This window comes from Wyeomyia smithii, chromosome 1 (genome assembly GCF_029784165.1).
Source record: "Wyeomyia smithii strain HCP4-BCI-WySm-NY-G18 chromosome 1, ASM2978416v1, whole genome shotgun sequence".
Classification (NCBI taxonomy): domain Eukaryota; kingdom Metazoa; phylum Arthropoda; class Insecta; order Diptera; family Culicidae; genus Wyeomyia; species Wyeomyia smithii.
Genome location: NC_073694.1, coordinates 95,882,370 through 95,908,802, shown reverse-complemented (window position 1 = coordinate 95,908,802; position 26,433 = coordinate 95,882,370). Strand labels below are relative to the sequence as shown.

The 26,433-nt window shown below is 38.8% G+C and overlaps 1 protein-coding gene across 1 annotated transcript in view; it reads right to left on the bottom strand.

The window, feature by feature from the left end:
- The window catches only part of LOC129731446 (inactive dipeptidyl peptidase 10), a 728,939-nt gene that overhangs the window by 275,220 nt on the left and 427,286 nt on the right, over positions 1-26,433 (bottom strand). The window contains exons 9-11 of the mRNA XM_055691455.1: positions 14,091-14,282; positions 13,982-14,034; positions 13,815-13,922 (exon numbers count right to left, since the gene is read on the bottom strand). Coding sequence (XP_055547430.1) covers positions 13,815-13,922; positions 13,982-14,034; positions 14,091-14,282 — 353 coding nt within the window. The remainder of the gene's footprint in view (positions 1-13,814; positions 13,923-13,981; positions 14,035-14,090; positions 14,283-26,433) is intronic.

Here is a 26,433-nt window from a genome sequence, read left to right as displayed (position 1 = left end):
AATTGATGGTTTAGGAATTGTCAAGCAATTTCGTCAAAACCGATAGAGAAGTTTTCGAAAAAAATCGAAACAAAATTCATTTGTGTGGTTTTCCACACAAGGGTACGATGAAGGTTAAGGATTCGAGCACTTGCCATGATCTCAAAATTGCTTATCTTTTTGGCGAATATATTAAAATTAATTATGTATGTATATGAAATGGGATGTTATCCCGTTTTATTACACCCAGCCTACAAAAAAAAAAAAAAAAAAAAAAATTATGAAATAATTTTTTTTCTACCTTAACCGTCCTTCCGTTGCTTTACTTCATTTCTACTAATAGCTTTCTCCGTTAATCATTTTTCAATCTTATTATCACCTTGCCTGCTTACCCTACTATATACACCTCTAACTAATTTTTACCCAACTTACTTTATTCATCTAATTATCGCATGCTTGTCATTTATCAGATCCTGTTAAGTGAATTTTTTAAACGTGCTAGTCTTCCGAGAGAGATTCAACGCGAATAATCGCAGACAATTGTCATGTCTCACCGGCAGTTTATAAACAATTCCCATCCAAAAATTCCGAAATACTAATCGGAAAATGACTTCCGCTTGAGTCCGTTAACTACCACTACATATATCGCCTACTTCCCGGGCGACCAAGGCGATATACCGCCACCCGAAGTTGCTGTGCTCGTGCGGTACTGCAAGGCCATCAACAAGCCGTTTCTGATCGGCTGCGATGCCAACGCCCACCACACGATCTAGGGCAGCTCGGACACCAACACTAGGGGTGAGTACCTACTTGAACACCTTACTTCTAACGATGTCAATTTATGTAATGTAGGGAATAACCCCACGTTTATCAAAGCTATCAGACAGGAGGCCCTTGATCTCACTCTGTGTAGCGCCTCTATTTCTGAAAGGATTAAAAATTGGCGTGTCTCCGATGAACCTAGTTTGTCGGACCACAGACACATTGTTTTTAATATAGAGGCTAACCCTCTGAAAAGAGAGCTGTTCAGAAATCCGAAGAATACAGATTGGGAATCCTTCAAGGAACACCTGATCGATTCAAGAACTTTCAGTTACAGCAACATTCAAAATTCAGTTGACCTGAATTTGGCAGCAAATGATCTACAAAACAGAATCATGGATGCTTTCGACGCAAACTGTCCACTAACACAGCGGTCAGTATGCCGTGACGTACCCTGGTGGAATGATCAACTTAGTGACCTTCGTCGGGAAACTAGGCGGTTGTTCAACAGGGCAAACGTCACGTCTAACTAGGACGACTACAGGGCGTCCCTCACTAAGACAACGCCGAGCTACGCAAGGCTAAACGGAAATCCAGAGTTAGTTCCTGTGAAAGAATCCAAACTCTGCCGGAAGCTACGCGGCTCCAAAAGGCGATGTCCAAAGACTATACTAACGGTTTAGGACAAGTGAGGAAAGAGAATGGATGCCTCACTGTCACTACCAAGGAAACGCTGGAGGTTCTTATGAACACCCACTTTCCTGGATCGACAGAGACTGAAGAACTGAATAGTGATGGGTCGCGGCAGAACAATTCGAGACATATGGCGTCTCGGGAATCCATCCTGCTGGCCCGTCGACTATTCACGGAAGCTTTAATAGTTTATTCACTTCTGTTCGAGCGTCTTGATAGAATATTTTCACTACACATTACACTTTTGACAAATTGCATAGGGCGATTGTTTATAAAGTTGCATGTCCACTTTGTGATAAGGTTTACATTGGCCAAACTAAAAGAAATTTAGACATCCGGTTTAAGGGACATACTCAAGAGAGCTTCGTAGCCGCAAGGTTACAGAGTCCGCTTTGATAAGCGAGTGGTCGTGGGTTCGAATCTTAGTAGAATCAGGCCATGCTCTCTAGCAGAGTGTTCACAGCAACCTTGGGAGGTTCGTCTGTTACAATGTCGGCGATCAAGGAATGCCCGCAAGGAGGAGTTCTCTCGCCCTTGTATACTAGTTGTCGACGCACTTCTCAACAAGCTTTCACAGCTTGGTTACGAGGTCATTGGATACGCCGATGACATCGTCCTCATCGTCAGAGGTAAAGATGACGCAACTCTGTCGAGCCGAATGCAAACGGCTCTGAATACCACCATTTCATGGTGTTTACAGGAGGGTCTAAACATAAATCCCTTAGAAACAGTTCTAATTCCATTCGGCAGACGAAGGAAGATCTCCATCACTCCTCCAATACTGAATGGAGTTAGACTGGGCCTCAGCAATGAAGTCAAATACCTCGGAATTATTCTGGTCGAGAAACTGAACTGGTCTGCACAACTGGATCATGCCGCTGAAAAAGCGATCTCAGCGATCTGGGCCTGCAGAACTCTGGTCGGTAAGATCTGGGGACTGAAACCAGACTTGGCACTCTGGTCTTACAAGACCATTGCCCGACCAAGAATCACCTATGCTGCCCTAGTGTGGTGGCCTAAGGTGAACGAAGTGACTGCGCAGGCCAAACTCAAAAAAGTTCAAAGACTTGCATGTCTTTCAATTACCAGCGCTATGCGAACAACTCCAACTGCAGCCATGGAAGCTATGCTTTGCCTACTACCTCTACATCTTCATGTGAAAAAGGAAGCAGAGCTTGGCGCTCTAAGGTTGCAAAGGAGGAAAACTATACTTTAAGGGGACCAAATCGGCCACCTTCGCATACTTAGGGAGTTCAAATTAACTCCGCTATTAACCACAGTCTCCGACTGGATGGACGTTAGGACCAACATGGATATTCCGTATAGAGTGATTGAAACAAACCGCTCTTTGTGGAACAATGTAGAACCTAATCTTCCACCTGGCATCGTTAGTTTTTATACGGATGGCTCGAAAATGGGATCCCTAACGGGATCTGGTATATACGGACCCGGTATCACGGAAACGTTTTCCCTGGGAAAATGGCCCACCGTATTTCAAGCAGAGGTATATGCCATATATATCGGCGCAAAAATATGCCTGCAACGCAACTACAGACATGCGAAAATCGGTATATTCTCGGACAGTCAAGCAGCACTACTAGCACTTAAGTCCGTTAAATGCGCTTCCAAACTTGTTTGGGAATGCATTGAAACTCTACGGGAACTTTCCCGACAGAATTCAGTTTTTCTGTTTTGGGTGCCCGGACACTGCAGAGTCGAGGGTAATGAACACGCTGACTACCTAGCAAGACAGGGATCAGCTCAGCGGTTTATTGGCCCCGAGCCGTACTCCATTTCCGCTATCAAAAGCGAACTACTTAACTTGGGAAAGGCTAGAAATAGTATCCCAATGGCAACAGGCACAGGGTTGTAGACAAGCTAAACAGTTTATCTATCCGAACCCTGGAACCGCCAGAAAGTTTTTGTTTACCTTGTGCTACATTCCGATTCGGAACTTGACCTTCTGTTTATTTATACACAGACTTCGCAGCCGACTATTTAGTGTACAGGACAATTGCGGGGCTAGCGCTACGATCCTACTGACACTAACAGTCTCTCCCGAGATGAGACTCGAACCTACGACGACTGGCTTGTTAGGCCAGCATCGTACCTCGAGACCATCTGGGAGATTGACCGCCAGAAAGCTACTTAGTCTAAATCGTAGTGACCTACGGATAATCACGGGACTCCTTACCGGACACTGTCCCGCTTTTTATCATTTAAAGAAAATCGGTGTAGAATTGAACGACACCTGCTGATTCTGCAAATCTGAAATCTTAATATATATTTATATACATATATATATATATATATATATATATATATATATATATATATATATATATATATATATATATATATATATATATATATATATATATATATATATATATATATATATATATATATATATATATATATATATATATATATATATATATATATATATATATATATATATATATATATATATATATATATATATATATATATATATATATATATATATACATGGTTGACGATAAGCTCACATTTAAGAGTCACGTCGACTATGCCTGTAAGAGGGCTTCAACGGCCGCTGCAGGACTATCTCGAATGATGTCCAATAGCTCAGTGGTATATGGCAGCAAGCGTAAACTTCTTGCCAGCGTGGTTTCGTCCATACTTAGGTATGGTGGGCCAGCGTGGTCCAAAGCGTTAGGTACCAACAGTCATCGTCGAAAACTGGAAAGTACCTACAGGCTCATGTGCCTGAGGGTTGTGAGCGCGTACCGTACAGTGTCATACGACGCAATCTGCGTCCTGTCCGGCATGATGCCTATCAGCATAGCCATTAAGGAGGACGTAGAATGCTTCGATCAACGTGACACAAGGGGTATACGAGGCACCAGAAGGTCATTCTCGATGATCAGATGGCAGCAGGAATGGTCCGATTCCGCAAAGGGTAGATGGATGCATCGACTTATTCCGGACGTATCCGGATGGGTCGGGAGGCGCCATGGAGAAGTTAACTTCCACTTGACACAGATTCTGTCAGGTCATGGTTGCTTCAGGCAGTATCTACACAGATTCGGGCATGCGGGGTCCCCCATGTGTCCCGAGTGCGCGGATGCGGAAGAAACTGCTGAGCATGTCTTCTTCGTGTGCCCTCGTTTTGTGCATGCGCGGAGCGACATGATGGTAGTGAGCGGGCCAGACACCACTCCGGACAACCTAGTTCGGAGGATGTGTAAAGACCCAAACATTTGGAGGGCGGTTTGTACAGCCGCCTCTCAAATAGTTTTAGAATTGCAAAACAGGCGACAGGTTGACCACCGACACGCCAGTGTTAGCTAACGGCCAGTCTCCAGGTTAGTTAGCTAAGTTAGCAAAGAGATCTATAGAACCAAGAGGGTGCACAGAGCACAAAAGCCGCTCCCCGAAGCAATACCTAGCGGTGGTCCCGGGGAGTATTATGGGCTGGAGACTGGAGGGGTTTTAGTGGGTCCGGTCACTGATTCAAACCAATCCCACACTCCCTAAGGTTGGTCACCTCAGGGGTTTGGATACAAATTTCCCCTCCACCTGAAAAAAAAAAAAAAAAAAAAAAAAAAAAAAAAATATATATATATATATATATATATATATATATATATATATATATATATAAATATATATATATATATATATATATATATATATATATATATATATATATATATATATATATATATATATATATATATATATATATATATATATATATATATATATAAATATATAAATATATATATATATATATATATATATATATATATATATATATATATATATATATATATATATATATATATATATATATATATATATATATATATATATATATATATATATATATATATACTGGCCGTTAGCTAACACTGGCGTGTCGGTGGTCAACCTGTCGCCTGTTTCGCAATTCTAAAACTATTTGAGAGGCGGCTGTACAAACCGCCCTCCAAATGTTTGGGTCTTTACACATCCTCCGAACTAGGTTGTCCGGAGTGGTGTCTGGCCCGCTCACTACCATCATGTCGCTCCGCGCATGCACGAGCGAGGGCACACGAAGAAGACATGCTCAGCAGTCTCTTCCGCATCCGCGCACTCGGGACACATGGGGGACCCCGCATGCCCGAATATGTGTAGATACTGCCTAAAGCAACCATGGCCTGACAGAATCTGTGTCAGATGGAAGTTCACTTCTCCATGGCGCCTCCCGACCCATCCGGCTACATCCGGAATAAGTCGATGCGTCCATCTACCCTTCGCGGAATTGGACCACTCCTGCTGCCATCTGATCATCGAGAATGATCTTCTGGTACCTCGTATGCCCCTTGTGTTACGTTGATCGAAGCATTCTACGTCCTCCTTAATGGCTATGCGGATAGGCATCATGCCGGACAGGACGCAGATTGCGTCGTATGACACAGTTCGATACGCGCTCGCAACCCTCAGGCACATGAGCCTGTAGGTACTTTCCAACTTACTCCGATGTTTACTAGTACCTAGTGCTTTGGACCACACTGGCCCGCCGTATCTCAGTATGGACGAAGTCACGCTAGCTAGAAGTTTCCGCTTGCTGCCGTACACTGCTGAGCTATTGGACATCATGCGAGATAATGCTGCAATAGCCATTGAAGCCCTCTCACAGGCATATTCGACATGGCTCCCGAAGGCGAGCTTGTCATCGATCATCACCCCCAGCAGCTTCAGGGAGCGCTTAGAGGCGATGGTGCAATTCCCGACACTGATCAACGCCTGTTGCTTCGACTTGCGGTTATTGACAACTGAAATCTCCGTCTTATGATGCGCCAGCTCCAGTTTTTTTGGAGCGCATCCAGTCCTCGACGACGCTTATAGAGTGCGAAGCCGTCAACTCAACCTCCTCGATTGACTCGCCGTAGACCTCAAGTGTGATGTCGTCCGCAAATCCAACGATCACAACCCCTTGGGGGAGCTTTAGTTTCAGCACTTCATCGTACATGAGATTCCACAGTACCGGGCCCAGGATGGAACCTTGTGGAACCCCTGCGGTAATTGGGACACATTTTTGACCCTCGTCTGTGCTGTAAACTAGTACACGATTCTGGAAATAATTCTCCAGAATCCTGTACAAAGACACCGGAATGTCTAGTTTCCAAAGCGAGTGGGCTATGGAATCCCAGCTAACACTATTGAACGCATTTTTCACGTCCAACGTGACGATTGCGCAATAACGAATGCCCCATCTTTTACGCTGGAGTGCTACCTCTGCTGTTTTAGTGACGGACAGAATATCATCCACCGTAGACTTGCCTTTTCGGAAGCCGAACTGGTTACTCGACAGACCGTTTGCACTTTCGGTGTACCTAACCAGTCTATTGAGAATAACCTTCTCGAGCATCTTACCCGCCGTATCGAGCAGACATATCGGTCTGTATGCCGACGGGTTACCAGGTGGTTTCCCTGTCTTCGGCAATAAGACCAGCTTCTGTCGCTTCCATCTCTCTGTGAATGTACAGTCATCCAGGCACTTCTGCATAACTTCCCGGAATAGTCTGGGGGCCTCTTTGATGGCCTTCTTCCCAGCCAGATTCGGAATCCCATCCAATCCCGGTGCCTTGCTCACCTTCAGGGAGTTGGCGATCGCGATGAGTTCCTCATTCGTAACCGTTTCTGCCTCCTCTGCCTCGGCACGGCTAACGCCGTCACTCATATATTGGGTGTTCGGCAGGTTGGCCGACCACCTCTGGTCTGAGTTTGAGATACTGGAACGTCGGTGAAGTGACTCGCCAGCCGGAGGCCAAGGATTTGGCTCGTGGCGTGGAAAGAGTCCCTCTATGATCCGCTCAAGCATCGCTGGTGATTTTTCTGCGGGCGCCATCGCACCCTTAGTCTTGGCCATCACCATCCTATAGGCGTTACCCCACGGGTTAGTGTTGGCACTAGCGCACAGTCTTTCGAAGCACGCACGTTTATATATATATATATATATATATATATATATATATATATATATATATATATATATATATATATATATATATATATATATATATATATATATATATATATATATATATATATATATATATATATATATATATATATATATATATATATATATATATATATATATATATATATATATATATATTACAAATTTACTCTCCTCATTCTCTCTCGGTTGGAATTTATTATTGCGATACCAGGCTATTGTTTCGATACGTACTGTGTGCTTGTTTAGTCTATCGCGAGCAGCTTGTGCAAGAAGTCGGTCCTCGCTAGTTGTCCACACTCGTGATATGTGCAATTGTAGAAAAGTGAAGTATGCTTTCAGGAAAATCTCGATTGAATTCCCCAAAATCGTGAGTACCAATTTCCTACCTTAACTGAGCTATTTTACTATTTATTTTATTCTCTATTTCTTAACTCTGTAAATTAAATTAATCTGCTGCTGCATTAAACCTATTTTAATCCGTATATAATGTTGCTTTGTCCCTCACGTTGTGAGCTTTTAATCCGCTGTATTTTAACTGTATCTAAAGTCTTCTAACATTTCTAACGGTTTAAGATGTAATGATTTGATTTAATTTACTAAATAATCTCTTTTCATTTTAGCACAAAACCCATTCGAAGATATAGATCTAGAGCTGGTATGATAATGAAGCTCTATCATTTCGTGGTTTTTGGTGAGTGTATGCAATTGTTATATGGTTCCGACTTCCTAGTGTTCCCTATTGATAATGCGTTCCATGTCTATTATTAGTCTGAGTTACATTCATTGCAGCTTCGCTAGGGGTGCTCCTTATTATTTTATGACTCGTATCAAAACTCCAATGGTGGGCTATTATCATCAAAACTAGTTGATAATTTGTTCTGACTCCACGTATGCCCAATGTTCCCCAAATTACATATTCTTAATTCTTAATTCTATCTACTCTATGCTGAATGGTTATCTAAATTTTTTGCCCTTCTCCTAGAAAGGTATAGCAACCACTTGCAAAACCGAAAGTATAAAAGTGCTCCAAAGGGCCGAATGGCATATATCACTCGACTCAGCTCGACGAGCTGAGCATTTTCTGTATGTGTGTGTATGTGTGTGTGTGTATGTGCAGATTTTTACTCTCACTCACTTTTCTCAGAGATGGCTAGATCGATTTTAATGAAATATATTGCAATTGAAAGGTCTTGTTGTCCCATAAAACCTTATCAAATTTTTTTGTAATCGGAGTTTTAGTTTACAGGTTACGTATCAAAATGTAAAAATCATTAAACATCATTATCTCGAAAACTATACAACCGATTTGAACAGAATTGATTTCAAATGAAGGGGCTACCTGAAATACCCTTAACTTTTGAATTTTATAAAGATTGAACATGAGATTCAAAAGTTATGAAAAGAAACGTGTTCTGAAGACTGTTTAATCTCACTCATGTTTCTCAGAGATGGCTGAACCGATTTTTATAAAATCAGTGTCAAATGGAAGGTCTAGTTGCCCCATAAGCATGTTATGTTGCTATTACTTTGCCTGTTATGTTTAAAACTGTGAAATCCAGCTATGAAAAGGAACATATTCCGAAGACTACTTGGACTCACTCACTTTTCTCAGAGATGGCTGACCCGATTTCCTCAAAATTAGTGTCAAATAAAAAGTCTAGCTGCCTCATTGCACCCTATTGAATTTTTTTTTGTAACTTCGTCTGTAATGTATTGAAATGTGAAAATCACGAAACTTCATTATCTCAGAAACTGCACAACCGATTTGATCAACATCATTATCAGATGAGCGGGCTAGTTGAGGGTTAACTGATGAATTATGATTGAACACGTGGTTTCAAAGGTAGGCTACCCTATAGGTTCCCATTTCATTTGATTTTAATTGAGTATAAGCCACCGTTATGTATCAAATTGTTAGTAAAACAACTAATGTCTATTTTTTCAAAGATTACATGATTTATTTGAACATAACTAGTGTCATACGAACGAATCATCTCTCAAACTTACAAATAACAAACTTCATAACAATTTGATAGGTGGCTCAAAAGTTATGGAAAGAAAAGAAATTCGAAGACTATTGAAAACTTTACCTGCTTTGATCGATATATGTGGCCTCAACATAATTTGAATGTGGTATCGAAATATTTGAACGTTCCAAATTCATTGATTCCTTGCGATGTTTTTGAAGTGTGCAAATGCACGACGAAAAGGCCATAGGATATGATCAAAGTCAAATAACAAATCGTTCAAAATGATTGGTTTTATCGAAATGACTTTGGCTTCTGTACATCGCCTTAATTCTGAATACATTCATATTGGGTGGTAGTCGGTCATTTTCAGCAGATTTTCTGGCATCAATCTGATGCCGGAAATACCCATATTGGGTGGTAGTTAGTTATTTTGGTTGTTTTCCAGAAATTAAAGGTGGTCGTCTTCAAATTCAAAATGGTCTCCAGGGTCAATGTTTGGTTTCTATGCATCATCTTGATTACGGAGATATCCATATTGAGTACTATTCGGTCATTTTTGACTGTTTCTTAGAAGTTGCCATTTAGCAATTCAAAATGGTGCCTGAGTTCAATGGTTAGCTCATTGCATCATTCTGGTTCCAGAGTTACTCATATTGGATGGTATTTGGTTATTTTAGGCTGTTCTTCACAAACCGGAAGTAGCCATCGTGGATTCCAAAATGGTATTTAAGATAATTTCTGGCTTCTGAGCGTCATCCTGGTTGAAGAAACACCCATATTGGGTGTTATTCGATCATTTTCGGCTGTTTCCCGAAAAGCGGAAGTCGCCATTTTGGATTTCATAATGGCATATAGAGACAATTTTTGGATTTTGAACGTCATACTGGTTAAAGAAAAACTTATATTGGGTGGTATTTGGTTATTTTCAGCTATTTTTCAAAAACCGGAAGTCGCCATCTTAGAATTCAAAATGGTATCTGTGGTCGATTTTAGCTACTGTGTATCATTCTAGATCCGGATATTATTATATTGGGTGGAAATCGACCATTTTTGGCTGTTTTCCAGAAACCAGTAGTTGCCATCTTACGATCCAAAATTTTGGCTGAGGTCGATTATGGAACATATTTGTTACCACTAAAAACATTCACCTGCCAAATATGGTTCCATTTAGTTGATTAGTTCACGAGATGTGCAGAAATTTGTGCGGAAACATGTGCTTCCAGGAGAGAGAGAGAGAAATTATGGACATATTTGTTACCTCTAGAAACATTCACATACCAAATTTGGTTGTTTTTTCTTGGTTGGTTCTTGAGCTGTGCGAAATTTGTATTTCATTTGTATGGGACCCCTCCTAAACAAAAAAGGGAGGGGTGTCGAACCATTATGGACATCTTCGTAACCCCTAAAAACATTCACATGATAAATTTGGTTCCATTTACTCGGTTAGTTCTCGAGATGTAAATAATATTTTGTTTCATTTATATGGCACCCCTCCATTCCAAAGAAGGAGGGATGTCAAAACATTATGGACATATTTTTATTTAACACTGCCGAATTTGGTTCCATTTAGTTGATTAGTTCTCGAGATGAGCAGAAATTTGTGTTTCATTTGTATGGAACTCCTCCCTTCCAGAAAAGGGAGGGGCGTCCGACTATAATGGACATATTTGTTACCCCTTAAAACATCCACATGCCGAATTCGGTTTCATTTGCTTGGTTTGTTCGCGAACTGTATGCAGAACTGTATGTTTCAATAGTATGGGACCCCTCCCTTCCAGGAAAGCGAGGGGTCTCAAACTATCATAGGAACCTTTACCGGCATCAAAAACCCCTACATACAAATATTCACATCGATCGGTTCGGCTATATAGATCAGACAGACAGACCGGACTGCATTTTTATATGTAAAGATTACAACATCAATATTTTAGAACCTGAGTGAATATACATTTATTGGATTGAAGCGTTCATGTAAATCTATTTTTACAAATAAAAGTTTGAATAAGAAGGGCTGGGTCTGACCGCTAGGTGGATTAATTCTGGTTTTTAATTTAGTATTAGTTTGCATTCATAGCTGTTAATTTTTTTTCTGTTCTTTGGTTGTTTTATTATTTTATTTCATTATTTTCAGATCTTTTTTAATTGCGAAACGTGATACATTCCTAGAGATTTGCCATTAAGATCTTCCAAAACGATGCAAAAATCTCCCACTTGTCTTCTAATAATCGCTTTCTAATATTTTGGAGCGAGTTTTGCATTAAAACCTCTCGCTTTGTCTGAGAGATAGTTTTTTTGTCCTATTGTTCTATTGAGACTTCGACCATTTTCCCTGCACGTAAGTTATAATAGTTTGAATATTTTCGTAAGCGATTGTTCCGTACTTCCTCGAAAATTTTGTTCATATTTCCGCTATGTTCTTTTTCTGTGGGGTTGAGATCTCCGTACGTGTCGCTTAGAACTTGGTATTTCTGTTCTTCTTTTTCGCCTTTGGATGTTTTCCCTTTATTTTTCCTTCTTCTTTGACTTCTTCTTTTACCTTCGGTCGGGCTCCTAAGTTCCTCCGCTGTTTCTCATGTGTTCCGGTTTCCTTTTCCCGTTCTGTTCTGTTCGATAGTTTTTTGAAGTAGTTTGCAATAGTTTCCTCACAAGTTTTTGTTAATAATTCTTTGTCGATTTCGTCTTTTATGTGCTTTGTTACTCCTGTAACTTTTTTGTTTTCCTCTCGTTTCTTATGTTTCTCCTTTCTTATTTTCGGCTTTGTCGACTCCCTTCGCGACCGACTATATTCCTCATTTGTATCTCCTAAATTCATTAGTTTATTTGCGGTTGCTTTATAAATTAGAGTAAGATTTCTAATTTTAGATGAAATCTCTACTTTTTGTTCTCCTTGCGCCAGGGCTCCCTTTGTCCTGTAAATTCTTTCACGCCAATGACGTAGCTGTGTTATCCATTTACCCTTAATTGTCTCCTTCAGGCCATTTTCAATCTGCTCAAGTTTTCTTAATAATAAAGGTAATTCTTGAATCTTGGAAACAACCGCATTGTATTTCTTTGGTCGCAGCGGTTTTTCCTCTTCCTATTAACAAACAAACTTCAAATAATTAGCACATCTTATATGTAAGATTCGAGCTCTCGCAATGATCTCCAAACTGCCTATCTTTTGGGCGAATATATTGAAATTAGTTATGTTTATATATAAAATGGAATGTAATCTCGTTTCAAGAGAATACCTCTTTTTCTGAGTTGCCAAAAGGATCATATATTAGGTAAATTGAGATTAAATAAAGTTATTATTTTAGGCTGATTCCGATAGGCGGAGGCCTAGCGTGGTTGGTAACGTCTGCGCTAACCACGCTCGACGCCTGGGTTCGAATCCCAACGCCAACCTAGGTGCCGATGGTTGTGGGTGGCGTGATCCACTCACAACTAGCCCAACTGGTCTAGATTCAATCCTAGCCGATACCGGGAGATTTTCTGAGGCGAAAAATCTCTGAGATCACGCCTTCCATCGCATGTGGAAGTAAAGCCGTTGGCGCCGATCCGTTAATCAACGGGTCGTAAGTTAGGGTCCTGGGTGGTGTCGCCTCCCGGGCGTCGGTGATTGGCACAACATCAGTGGCGGAGCTAGACCGGCGGAAAAATAAGCGAGAATAAAAAAAATAGGCTGATTCCGTGCACCCGCATGCACGTACGAGACGCATCGTTTTTTTATCAATACATTTATCACGTCTCGGAAGCCTTCGGCTTCACTTGTTCCGTTCCATGACCGGAGCCCGGTCCCAACTTTTCATTCCGATGTTGAACACTATTTAAGAGCATGTTTTAGAACTTGATAATGTATTATAGTTTTGATTTGATTTTTTTTTTCAATTTTGTCGCCTATTCATTTGACATCCTTCGATAATTGACGTGTAGGCGTTCGCCTTCTTCGCGTTCGCTTTAATCCGTCCCTAAGTGTCATCACATCATTAAAATATTTCTCTGAAAAGAATGTGGCGGTCTTACAGAGACTCAAAGTGGTAACTAGGGTCGATCTATGGCCTCAGCTAATTTCCCAATCAACAAATTCAAGAATGGAAGGAGTCTGTTGAGATCTGACTGAGTCATTTGTGCTTAGAATTAGACAATATTCGAGACGCTCTCGATGTTTCCGATATATAGATTTGCACCCCTATCCAAGAATGTGGCCATAAGATGTAATTCTACGTCAAAATTGTTGATATTCAACGATACGTCATGTAGGGAGACGTTTCAAGATAAAATTGAAAGGATAACATTTTACAAAATATTTTGTCAAAGTTTGTACAGAGGATACTCTACAGTCCAACGGTCTTTGTAAAAAAACATAAAGAATTGATATTTTGAAATAAGAAAATAAAAAACATAGGTTTCGGATGAATCTGTGTACTTACTAAAATATTTGAACGATACTATGGGATTCACAGCTACTCCACATTTTAACACGTTGTCAAAATCGCTTGCCAACATCATCGAAACAATATATCCTCCGTATCCCCAACCTGCAAGAACAAATTAACAGCAGATGTACAATTTTAACTATATATTTATGAAAACGTACCATAGGCGCAAATACGATTTGAATCCACCAATTTCAGATTATCTCGCAAATACCTTAAACACGAAGCGTAACTGTTATATTGTATAAAGGGTAATGAAATATATTTTACGTTAAAACAGAGAGTTGGTCTTCGACTTCTAAACCAATTTTTCCGCGAATCTGAGTTTTCAATGCTTCTCCTTGAAATCCTGAGCCTCTGGCATCGATTTGAGCAATGATGTAAGATTGATAGCTGCATAAATACCAGTTCCAGTCAAAATTATATTTGTCCGATACTAATTGCGTTTCTGGTGTTGCATCCCTATAAATTGAAATATTTGTTATAATGAAGATTACTACTTTAAATGCGAAACAATAAACAGATTTAGAAACATCCTGGAAGTGTTAAACTTTATTGATTCATTTTCAAAAAAAGTAACCTCATAAAAAAGTGCTTAATCCTTCAAAATTCAGCAAATTATATGGTATAATAAAAAACACTTATAATTTTTGTCACAAGGTTACCAGATCAGAAAGACAAAACAAACATGTAACAGAAGCAGTTAGTTTGTTTTGAGCAAACTTTCCAGATTGTGTTTTCAGCATGATCTCGTTAGGTGACATAATAGTAGAAATTTTAAATAATAACAAACGTACAACCTATATCATAGGTGAAGAAAAAAAAACGTACAACCTATATCAACCTTTGTTACTTATGTACGAGCTATTTACCTGAAAGGGATAGCATATAGAACAGTATAAAAACAACATTGATAGAAACAACTTTTTTTGATAGAGACGAAAAATTTTTTAGACTTGTTTGAGAACATTTTCATTTCATTCCGTGTTGAAAGCTCAATAGAAACGAAAGTGGTCGTTGCATTATAATTCGGTCTGTGTGTACGAATAAACAAACAAAAGGAAGGAAGAAGGAAAGAGGTACGGGTTGTTGTCGGCGCTAGTGCACTAGGTTTAGCGCAATGGATGTGAATCCCTCCGATCCTCCGTCCTCATCCCCCCCCCCTTCGACCCTGTCCATCCTGCTTAATCCTCTTCTGACCCTTTTTCAGTCGCCCATCGCCCCAAGCTTTATCCTGACGGAGCAGCAGGCAGCTGTTTTTTGTGTAATTTAGGCCCGAAGCAAGACCGAAATCGAAATCGTAAAATATTTTGCAGATTTCGAAAGACCTGACGTCATATGTCAAGGCAGTGACTGACTTTTCTAAGGTCAGTCCAAACAAGCACCGTGTCGTGGTTAATGACTTGAAACAGGCCAACGATATAGCCTGTTCCGAGCTCTTTACTCGAGAATACCGCGTATATGTACCCGCTCGAGACGTGGAGATCGATGGCGTCGTGACCGATTCGAGTCTGTCTGTTAAGTGTATACTAGAAAGCGGAATCGGTTGCTTTAAGAACGCCGCATGCCTCGATGTAAAGATCATTGATTGTAAGCAACTGCGGTTTATGTCGCTCGTCTGTGGCAAAAAAGAGTACACCCCGTCACACTCGTTTCGGGTTACGTTCGCCGGGTTTGCACTGCCCAGCCACGTGTCGATCTACCGGGTGCGTCTACCTGTGCGCACCTGTCCTGTAACAATAACGCGCTTGCGATAGATAGAATTAAATTTAACTTGTTGAAGAATCTACCCGCCATCCAAAAACCGGGAAAACCACCTTCTTCTTCCCTTGTAGGAGCTTATGACCACTGCTAGCATTAGTTAGATATATTGTGGTATACTCCGCGTTAATATATAGGCACTGTCAGTTCGGTCCATCACTATGGGTATCAGTGACGGTCGCCCTAGGACTTTGCATTTCCTCGCAAGAAGGAATCCCCTTTTTGATAAAGTTCATTACCTTTGTTTGTTCAGCATTCCATACCTCGTTAGGCGTAAGGACACCTTTTCCAAAAATACGCTGTCTTTGCTGAAATAATGCGCCGCATTGGCACAGTAGATGTTCCGAAGTTTCAACTTCAAGATAACAGAAGCGACATATGTCTTCTGTCAGTTTACCTATTTTTTTAAGGTGATACCTACTCGGACAGTGTCCAGTCAGTAGGCCAGTCAACGTACTCAGATCAGCTTTATTTGTACTGAGGAGGTTGCGGGTGATTCTATTACAAGGTGTAATGAATAGTTTAGATTGTCTTGCATTAGAAGTTGCCCTCCAGTTGGCACCAATCATCATTGCTTCCCAGCCTCTGAGCTCTGATTTCAGGCAGGATGTAGAAACCCCACAGAATGGCTCCGGTCTGAAGAATGCAGTTGAAGAACCAATTCTTGCTAAGAGATCGGCTTTTTCATTTCCTTCTATACCACAGTGACCAGGCACCCAGTATAGATTTACATCGTTTATTACAGTCAGTTGTCGTAGGGATAAAATACAATCCCAAACTAACTTCGACTGGCATGTGTAGGCTTTAAGTGCATTAAGAGCTGCTTGACTATCAGAGAAAATACAGATATTGGCATATCTATATTTTCTAGCCAAACAAATATTTGTGCATGTTAAGATAGCATTTATTTCAGCTTGGAAGACTGTGGGCCACTGTCCCATTGGAAATGATATATTAATTCCTGGTCCAGTAACCCCAGCACCAGTAGATTCACCCATTTTAGAGCCATCTGTGAAAAGCAAAAGTGATCCTGGGCGAGTTTAAGGACCTCCTTCTTCCCATTCGCTGCGAGAGGATTCAATCACTTTGAAGGGAATATTGAAGTTAGTCTTGGATTCCATCCAGTCTTCATGCATTGTTACTAAGTTGTTCAGTTGAAAATCTTTAAGGATTCTTAAGTGTCCTTCTAGATCCCCTTCCTGAAGAAGTTTAACGCGTTTGAGCCTAAGAGCACCTTTTTCCGCTTCAAGTTGCACATATTGATGCAAAGGTAGAAGATACAAAATAGCTTCTAAGGCTTTGGATGGTGCGCTGGCTAAAGCTCCAGTTATTGATAGGCATGCCAGACGTTGTAGCTTATCCAGCTTTTTCTGAGCTGATGTTTGTGTAGTTTTAGGCCACCACACTAATGAGGCATAAGTTATTCTGGGTCTCACTATAGCCAAGTAAATCCAATGAATCATCCTTGGTTTGAGTCCTCACTTCTTACCAAATGTATTGCTGCAAGCCCAAAGAGCATTGTTGGCTTTTAAGATTGCGTACTCCAGATGGTCGTTCCAGTTAAGCTTATGGTCAAGCATAACACCTAGGTACTTGGTTTGCTTGTATAGCTCCAACTGTGTTTCTCCCAACTTTAGAGTTGCAATATTATACTTTCTCTTTCTTGTGAATGGGATAATGACTGTTTTAGAAGGATTAACATTTAGTCCTTCCTGCTTACACCATTTGAGTGTGTAGTTTAGGGCAGTTTACATTCTATTAGTAATAGTAGGCCCACATTTGCCCCTAACTAAGATAGTAATATCATCAGCAAATCCAATGACTTCATAACCTAGGTTTGTTAAGTTGTTAAGAAGATCCTCGACTACCAGAGACCACAATAAAAGAGATAAAACCCCTCCTTAAGGGCAGCCTCTTGTTGGTTTTGTCGTTAAAGTTGATCTACCTAAATTGGCTGTGATTAACCGATTGTCTAACATAGCAAGTATCCAGTTCGAGATGCATATGTCAAAACCCCGATTTATCATAACTTTCTTTATAGATTCGTGAGAGGCGTTGTCAAATGCTCCCTCAATATCAAAAAAAGCTGCCAGTGAGATTTCCTTGGCATTAAAAGACTTTTCTAGTTTTGAAACCAACGTGTGAAGTGCTGTTTCAGTTGATTTACCAGCTTGGTAGACAAACTGGAATTGGTTCAATGGCCTACTGTTCAAATATGATAATTTGATATGTAGATTGATGATTTTTTCCATCATTTTTAAAATGACAGACGCTAGACTGATTGGTCTGTATGCTTTGGGACTCGTCCTGTCACGTTTTCCAGCGTTAGGAAGAAATATGACGCGGACTTCTCGCCATTTACTAGGAATGTAGCTTAGTATCATGCTAGCCCTAAACATCTCTACCAGAAGGGGGACTGTAATATCCTTACTCTTTTGTAAAAGCACTGGATAAATCCCATCCGGTCCAGGCGATTTAAAGGGCTTGAAAGAATCCACTGCCCACTCAACTCTTGACCTCGTGAAAATAACACTGGCTATTTCTTGAACTCTAGTCTTGTCATGAATTGAGCTAGACTGAGCTATATAAGTCCTGTGCGTTATCAGAAGTCGAATGAGTCGAGCCAGGGAAGTGTGTATCCATCATGACACTAAGTGTTTCCTGAGAATCTGTTGTGAATGACCATTTTTATTTTTCGAACAGCCTAGTCCATTGGTGTGATCTTTAAAGAGGGCCTTGTGAAGTCTGGCTACAGCAGGCAAGCTTTCAACTTATTCACATGTAAGCTTCCAGTCCCTTCTCTTCGATTTACGAATCTCTCGATTGTATTCGGTTAGACACCTTTTATACTCTGTCCAATTACCGGTAGTTTTAGCTTTGTTAAAAAGCCTTCTGGATGATTTTCTAAGCTTTTCAAGTTTATTGTTCCACCAAGATACGTCCCTGCTAGAAGTTTTCCGTTTCAGCGGACAACATTCTTCGAAGGCTTCCGTTATATTGGCAAGAAAAGTTGAGGAAACAGATTCAAGCTGCTCGGTGGAAGAGATGTCCACTGAGAGAAAATTCTTGTTTTGAAGTGTGGAATTATAGCTATCCCAATTAGTTTTTCTAGGGTCCCTGAATGTTTCAGTAACGAGTTCCCCTGAAACATAGTCAAACATAATCTGCTTATGATCCGATAATGATTGTTCATCTGACACGTGCCAATTCCCAATCATATCGAATAATTTCGAGCTGCAAAGTGTGAGATCAAGAACTTCTTGTCTAATTCTTGTAACAAATGTTGGATCATTACCTTGATTACAGATGTTAATGTTGTGTGCAATTAAGTATTGAAGTAAACATTCACCTCTAACATTGATGTTGCTGCTGCCCCAGACAGTGTGATGGACGTTCGCGTCACATCCTATGATGAGCTGTTTGTTCTTAAGTGTGCAGTGTTGGACAAGTGCGGCAATTTCTTTGGGAGGAATCTCAACGTTGTTTCCCGGGAAGTAGGCAGAAGCAACAATGATCTCCGTAATTCCTCGGGTCGTTGGAACCTTCAATTGTATTGCCACAATGTCTCTACTGATGAATTCTGTAAGGGGTGCAAATGTTAGATTTTCCCTTATAAGAATTGCTGCTCTAGGAGTAGTTTGTGTACTATCATAAAGAACCTTACATTTTGGTGTAGAAATTCCTAGTATTTTATTCTTAGTGGACCAAGGTTCTTGGATTAAACCTACGTCCAGTTTTTCACGGGTGAACCTTCTACATAGGACGCTACTTGCTCCTTTTGCATGGTGAAGGTTCACCTGAATAAATTTATTATTGTTCGGCATTATTGTTTTGGTTTCCCTTATTCAGAGGCGCGAGGTGCTCCATATGATTGGAATGGTTTCCAAAAGTGAGTGTGCTCGTTCTCATCGTATTCATAGCCGGGTCTGCATGGCTTTTTGATTGACGGACAGCGTTTGCAGGTTTTCCAGAGTCTGACGAGCGTTACCTCTTCGGAAAGACATGGTTTCCATATTGTTTGCCCCTGAGTTGTTTACCATAGGCACCATTGGTGCCCTTAGTATTGCCCTCTGGGATTTTGCAATTGGACTTTCCAAGCTGTCCGAAGTTGCCATTCCTCCCTTCGCTGGAGACTGTTGTTCTGGGATTACCTGAGTTTTTAAAAGATTTTTTGAACATTTGTCAAAATTTATAGTTGATGAGCATATCGCGATCAACTAGCATCTTCATTGAAAATTAAAACAATTGCAAAATAATTAATTTATTGTATAATTGTTAGTCCTTAAAATTAAAATCATATTATTAATTTTCATCATTCGACTAAAATGTTAATTATGTAATATTTAATAATATAGCTTTCTAGAAAACAAAATCGCAACACTGCTTGAGTAGCGAGATCGTATACAAGATATCTTGTACGCGATGTAGGATCACATACAAGCGATACCGTATGCAAGATATCTTGTACGCGACAGGATCACATACAAGCAAGAACTTATGCAAGATATCTTGTACGCGATATTGGATCACACACAAAATAACTTGCAAGCTAGATTTACCTTTGTGAAGCGTTTGTTTACTAGACAATGTCACCTGATGTGTGATCGCTTCTAATCCACTACACTGTACAGACTTGCAATCACAATTTTTGTGTCACACTTCACTTTATCCTGCTTAATTCTTCCGTATAAAGCACTGCGGTACACGAATAACACTTTTGAATATCACTAGTTTATTCAACTTTGCTATTTCACAAGGAAAACAAGCCGAATAAAGCGAGCTCAGAAACAAACAGCGAGAGGCTAAAAGCAGTGATGCCAGATCCAGAAAACCACCTTCTGATCACAACTCTTATAGGCCGATTACAATGCTATCCTGTATCCGGAAATAGATGGAAAAATGATACTTCGTCGTATGGACCATGGGTCGAAACAAATGGTCTACTATCAGATACTCAATTTGGCTTCCGCCGGGACAAAGGGACGAATGATTGTCTTGCGTTGCTTTCAACAGATATTCAGCTGGCGTATGCTCGCAAAGAACAAATGGCATCTGCGTTCTTGAACATTTAGGGGGCTTTTGATTCCGTTTCTATTGACATTCCTTCGGGTAAACTTCACCGACAAGGATTTTCTTTAATTTTAAACATTTTTTGCCGGTTTTTTTGTCCGGAAAGCACACGCTTTTTATGCATGGCGATTTGGTAACTTTTCGTATTAGCTACATGGGTCTTCTCTAGGGCTCAAACTTAAACACCCTTATTTACATTTTTTCTGTAAACGACATTAACGAATGTCTTGTAAATTCATACACGATAAGACAACTTGCTGGCGACAGCGCTGCGTGGTTTCTGTTACAGGAGCCTAAGCTGTCGATTTGCAAGGACCGTTGCAGGATACCTTGGACAATTTGTCCGTTTGGGCGTTACAGCTAGGTATCGAATTCTCTCCGGAGAAGACTGAGATAGTAGTTTTTTTTCTAGGAAGCATGCTGTGTTGACAGCTTCAATATTTTCAAATTTCGCAAAAAAAAACAGATTTATAATTTAGATGTTCTTTTAACCGTTATGTACTCGGCAATTTCAACACACGTAAGTACTCGGCAGGGTACCCGGGGTCTTGACCCGTTAAAAGATTGGAAAATTTGTCTATTTGTATTATACGGGACCTAAACAACGATTGGTCCCAATATGGTTCCCGTAAATCCGGATCTTCGGGACCATGTCCAAGATCGGAAATCTGCTCCGAAATAGCCATTTCGGATAATAAACCAGATGGACTCAAAATGAATGAAAATCAACTCCTGGAGTGATTTCATGAATTTTGATACCAATATTGGTCGGTTTTATTGACAATTGTAATAATTTGTCTCACCGGAACATGCTCCTAAAGATCCGGATTTACAGGAACCAGATGTGGTCACAGGTTCATGTCGGTCTCGGATTCTAAAAGTAGATAGGTTTTCCAATCTTTTGACAGGCCAAGATTGAAAATCGGTCAAGAAATGAAAAAGCAAGGCTCATTTCATTTTGTGGGTACCCGGGTACCCTGCCGAGTACTTATGGGGTAAAAAATTCGAAGGCTTCCCCTCCGACCTCCGCTGCTGCTATAAACAGTCTGATTATAGGAAATGGTTTATTCTAGTGGAAATAGGAATTAGGAGCACTCCATGAGTTTCAGCTGGCTGAGTTATGGTTATGCTTGTTTTTAAAAGCAATAAAGTCTGAAAAGGTACCCTGCCGAGTACATAACGGTTAATAAATCAAGTTTAGTTTTTGGTTTTAGTGACATCATAATATACATTCCACAAATTCGAAATTAAATATATTTTGACAAATGCAATCAGATTCTAATATGAATATTTCTCTATCTATCTTAACTGCATGGTTCAGTACCATATATTCTCGTTTAAAAAAAAACATGATTTTCTTTTTATTATAAATCTCCTTGTTCTGGTACACGAAGCTGGTCACTTCTGTGTACCTAAATAAAGGAACATCTTTTATCTTGAGCCTGACCAGCCTAAGGTGGAAGTAACATTTTAACTTTAACTTGTTTTTCTCTCATTTTCACTTACCAAAATTTTTCTTTATTCAAAATAATCCTTTTCCTCAAACTCTAAAACTAAACTAAACTAAAATACTACGATTAAAAATTGTCGTTAAGAGAGCGCGGCAATAAAAAAAAATTTATTTATTTATTAAAGAGCTGCAGGGTAAATAGGCTCGAAATCCCTAGCAGCCTGCCCTGCTATGCGAATAGGCTAAAAATCCATAGCAAGGCATAGAAATTAAGAAAAAATATATTCCTGGGAGCCATGTTATAAAATTTAGTAGAATAGGGTAGCAGGCCTGCACCCAATCGATAAATAAAATATAAAATGTAATTGAAAGGAATTTTGCCCCAGATGCCCGAACCAAAATGGTTATCGGATGCCCGGTTGAGTAAGTAGTAGAAGGCACGGACTCTAGCGTCTCGTAGCCATAATAATTTAAATTTTTTAAAACCCCGGATGCTTGGCACTTTAAGGATGACCAGAAGGACGTCATAGGATTAATTAGAAGTTTAAACTTTAATCCTTCACGATCATTTTCAATAACTATTGTGTAATAAACATAATTATAACTTTATAATACCATAAAAATATTACAAATTTTTAAATTAAACACAACAAATAGCAAAGCAATCCAATTATCTACCTGAAATTAAGTAATTTCATAACCTAAAATTTATACACTTATTATAAGTTAACATAATATCGCTAACCTTTTATTGGTTTACTAATTCTTACAATTCCTAATTCCTAATAATATTTTTAATTCGTTTTAATATTTTTATCTACATTATGTTTATCCAACTCATTTATTCAACAGTACCATAACATTTACAAAATATGACATAAAAATAATTACCATATTTTCCTTATTTTCACAAACAAAAACAGTAACTAAACTAAAACATTACATGACATTAAAACAGACGAAAAAAATTAAGCTACCCTAAACTTAAAAAAAATAAACAAAAACAAAACAAACAGTTTTTTCATAGCCCCGAAGTATGTGCTAAACTGTTTCACTAAACCTAACTTTTGATAATATAAGTTTATGTTATTATGTAACTTTGTTCGAAATGTTGTATTCATATATTTTTGTTCTCATCCGATTATACCTTTAGCATAGTCTGACAGAGCAACTATATCAATGCAAGTTCAAATTACATATTCATTGTCTCACTAATTTCAAAAACTCAAATTCTAATACATATTTTTCAATTTTGGGATAACATTTATAAAACAATGTACTTAAATCAGTCATAAACCGAACAGATCAGTAAAACACTTATCAATAACACTGTAATGTTTTCTTAGATTCATTTTTTTTTCTTTCAAAGATCATGTAATATTATTTTCATTTAATTGAAATCCGATAACTTTCACAATACTAGCAACAAAAATAAACAAAAAAGTTGCAAAAAAAAAACATAATAAAAAACCTAAAACGAATCTCACACCTTAAAACAAAAAAAAACTCAATTAATCCACCTAGCGGTCAGACTCAGCCTTTCTCATTGAAACTTATTATTTGTAAAAATAGATTTACATGAATGCTTAAATCCAATAAAGGGGTATATTCACTCTTTGGGTTCTAAAATATTGATGTTGTAATTAAAGTATGAAATATGAAATTTGACGTAATGTTAGTGTTTAGGAAATAGCGAAATAAAAGAAATGACTCTTGATTTCGAACAATTTAATCACGAGCGATACCGGGAACGTTCAGATAGTACGATACCACATTTAAATCATGTTGAGGCCATTTATATTGATCAAAGCAGGTATAGTGTTGAATAGTCTTTGAATTTTTTTTCTTTCCAAAACTTTGGAACAGCATATCAAATTGTTATGAAGTTTGTTATTTGTAAGTTTGAGAGATGACTCGTTTATAGGATACTAATTATGTTCAAAAAAGTCTTGTTATACTTGAGATAAAAGACTTTCGTTGTTTTACAAATTAAAACATAACGGTTGCATAAGTTTAATTACAATCAAATAAAAAGGGAACGTATAGGGCAGTCAAACCTTGAAATCACGTGTTCAATCATAATTCATCAGTTAACCCTTAACTAGCCCGTTCATCTGATATCAATATTGTTCAGATCGGTTGTGCAATTTCTAAGATAATGAAGTTTCGTGATTTTCACATTTCGATACATTACGTTACGAAGTTACAGTCCGATTACAGAAAAATTCAATAAGGTGTTATGAGGCAGCTAGACCTTTCATTTGACACTAATTTTGTGGAAATCGGGTCAAACATCTCTGAGAAAAGTGAGTGAGTCCAAGTAGTCTTCGGAATATGTTTCTTTTCATAGCTGGATTTCACATTTTTAAACATAACAGGCAAAGTAATAATCCGTTTGCGAAACAAATCAATAGGGGGCAACAAGACCTTCCATATGACACTGATTTTATGAAAATCGGTCCAGCCATCTCTGAGAAACATGAGTGAGATTAAATAGCCTCCAGAACACGTTTCTTTCCATAACTTCTGAACAGCATGGTTAATCCTCATAAAATTAAAAAGTTAAGGGTTTTTTAGGTAGCCCGTTCATTTGAAACCAAGTTTGTTCAAATCGGTTGAGTAGTTTCTGAGATATTGATGTTTCGTGATTTTTACATTTTGATACAAAACCTTTAAACTAGAAATCAGATTACAATAGAATTCAATTGTGTCGTATAGGGCAACTAGACCTTTCATTTGCAATAAATTTCATTGAAAGCTGTCCACCCATCTCTGAGAAAATCGAATGAGAGTGGGAGAGCGTTACACACACACATGCAGAAAATGCGCAGCTCGTCGAACTGAGTCGAGTGATATACGACATTCGGCCCTTTTGAGCACTTTTATACCTTAATTTTTTGCAGTGATTGCTATACCTTTCTAGGAGAAAGGCAAAAAGTGAAATGACAGAAATGGCTTTTAATTTCAACTTCAATCTCGAGCAAGGCCGCAAACATTGAAATAGTACAATATCAAATTTAAATGATGTTGAGGCCACATATTTTGATCGTAGCTATAGTTTTAAACAGTCTGCGGGTATCGTTTCTTTCTATAACTTTCAAACCACATGTTTAAACATTATGTAATTCATTGTTTAAGGGTTTAAAAGCCCATTAATTTGAATTCAACTATGTTCATAGCTTCTGAGATATAAGAGCGACTTTACATTCTGACGCAGCGCCAGAACTAAAAATTTAATTACAATGAAATGCAATAGAAACCTAAACGTACCCTTCATTTGACACCAAGGTAGAAAGAATCGGTCAGACCATTTCTGAGAAAAGTGAGTGCGAGAAAGGTGCACATACACACGTACATACCCACACACAAACATATACACCCATACATGCATACATGGAGAAAATGCTCGATTCTTTGAACTGAGTCAAGTAGTATATGAGATTCGGCCATTTGGATCACTTTTCTACCTTATAATTAGCCAGTGATCGTTAAGCGAAAGTCAATATGTTTACTTCCATTATGAGATTTCACATTTTTATGAACAACGGACAAAGTCACAATCCGATTGCAATAAAATTCAATAGCAACCTATAGGGCAACTAGACCTTTCATTTGACACTAATTTTGTGAAAATCGGTTAAGCCATCTCTGAGAAAAATGAGTGAGTTTAAACAACCTCAGGATAACTTTTCTTTACATAACTTTTGAACCATATGTTCAATCGTAACGAAATTTAAAAGTTAAGGGTTCTGGAGACCGCCCAATCATTTGAAACCAGTTTTATTGAAATCGGTTACGTGGTTTCTGAGATATTGATGTTTCGTGATTTTTACATTTTGATACATAACCTCTAAACTGAAAATCCAATTACAATGAAATTCAATAGCAACCTATGGCGCAACTAGACCTTTCATTTGCAATTAATTTTATGAAAATCGGTCCAGCCATTTCTGAGAAAAGTGAGTGAGAAAAAAAAGTGTTAATACACACACACACATACACACATACACACATACATACATACATACAGAAAATGCTCAGTTCGTCGAAAGAGGTCGAGTGGTATATGACATTCGGCCATTGGGACCACTTTTATACCTCTGGTTTTCCCAGTGATTGCTATACCTTTCTAGGAGAAAGGCAAAAACGTTATAAATATCTAGAAAAATATTTTCCAAAAAAAAACCTAAAATATAACTTTAAGATCTCCCAAAACAACAATAAAAATAGATATTAAAATATGTTAATTATATAAATATTCAACATTAATTAAAAAAAATGTTTTTTTTTCTTTCGCAAATAACTCAATTATAATAACCCATAATAAAATCC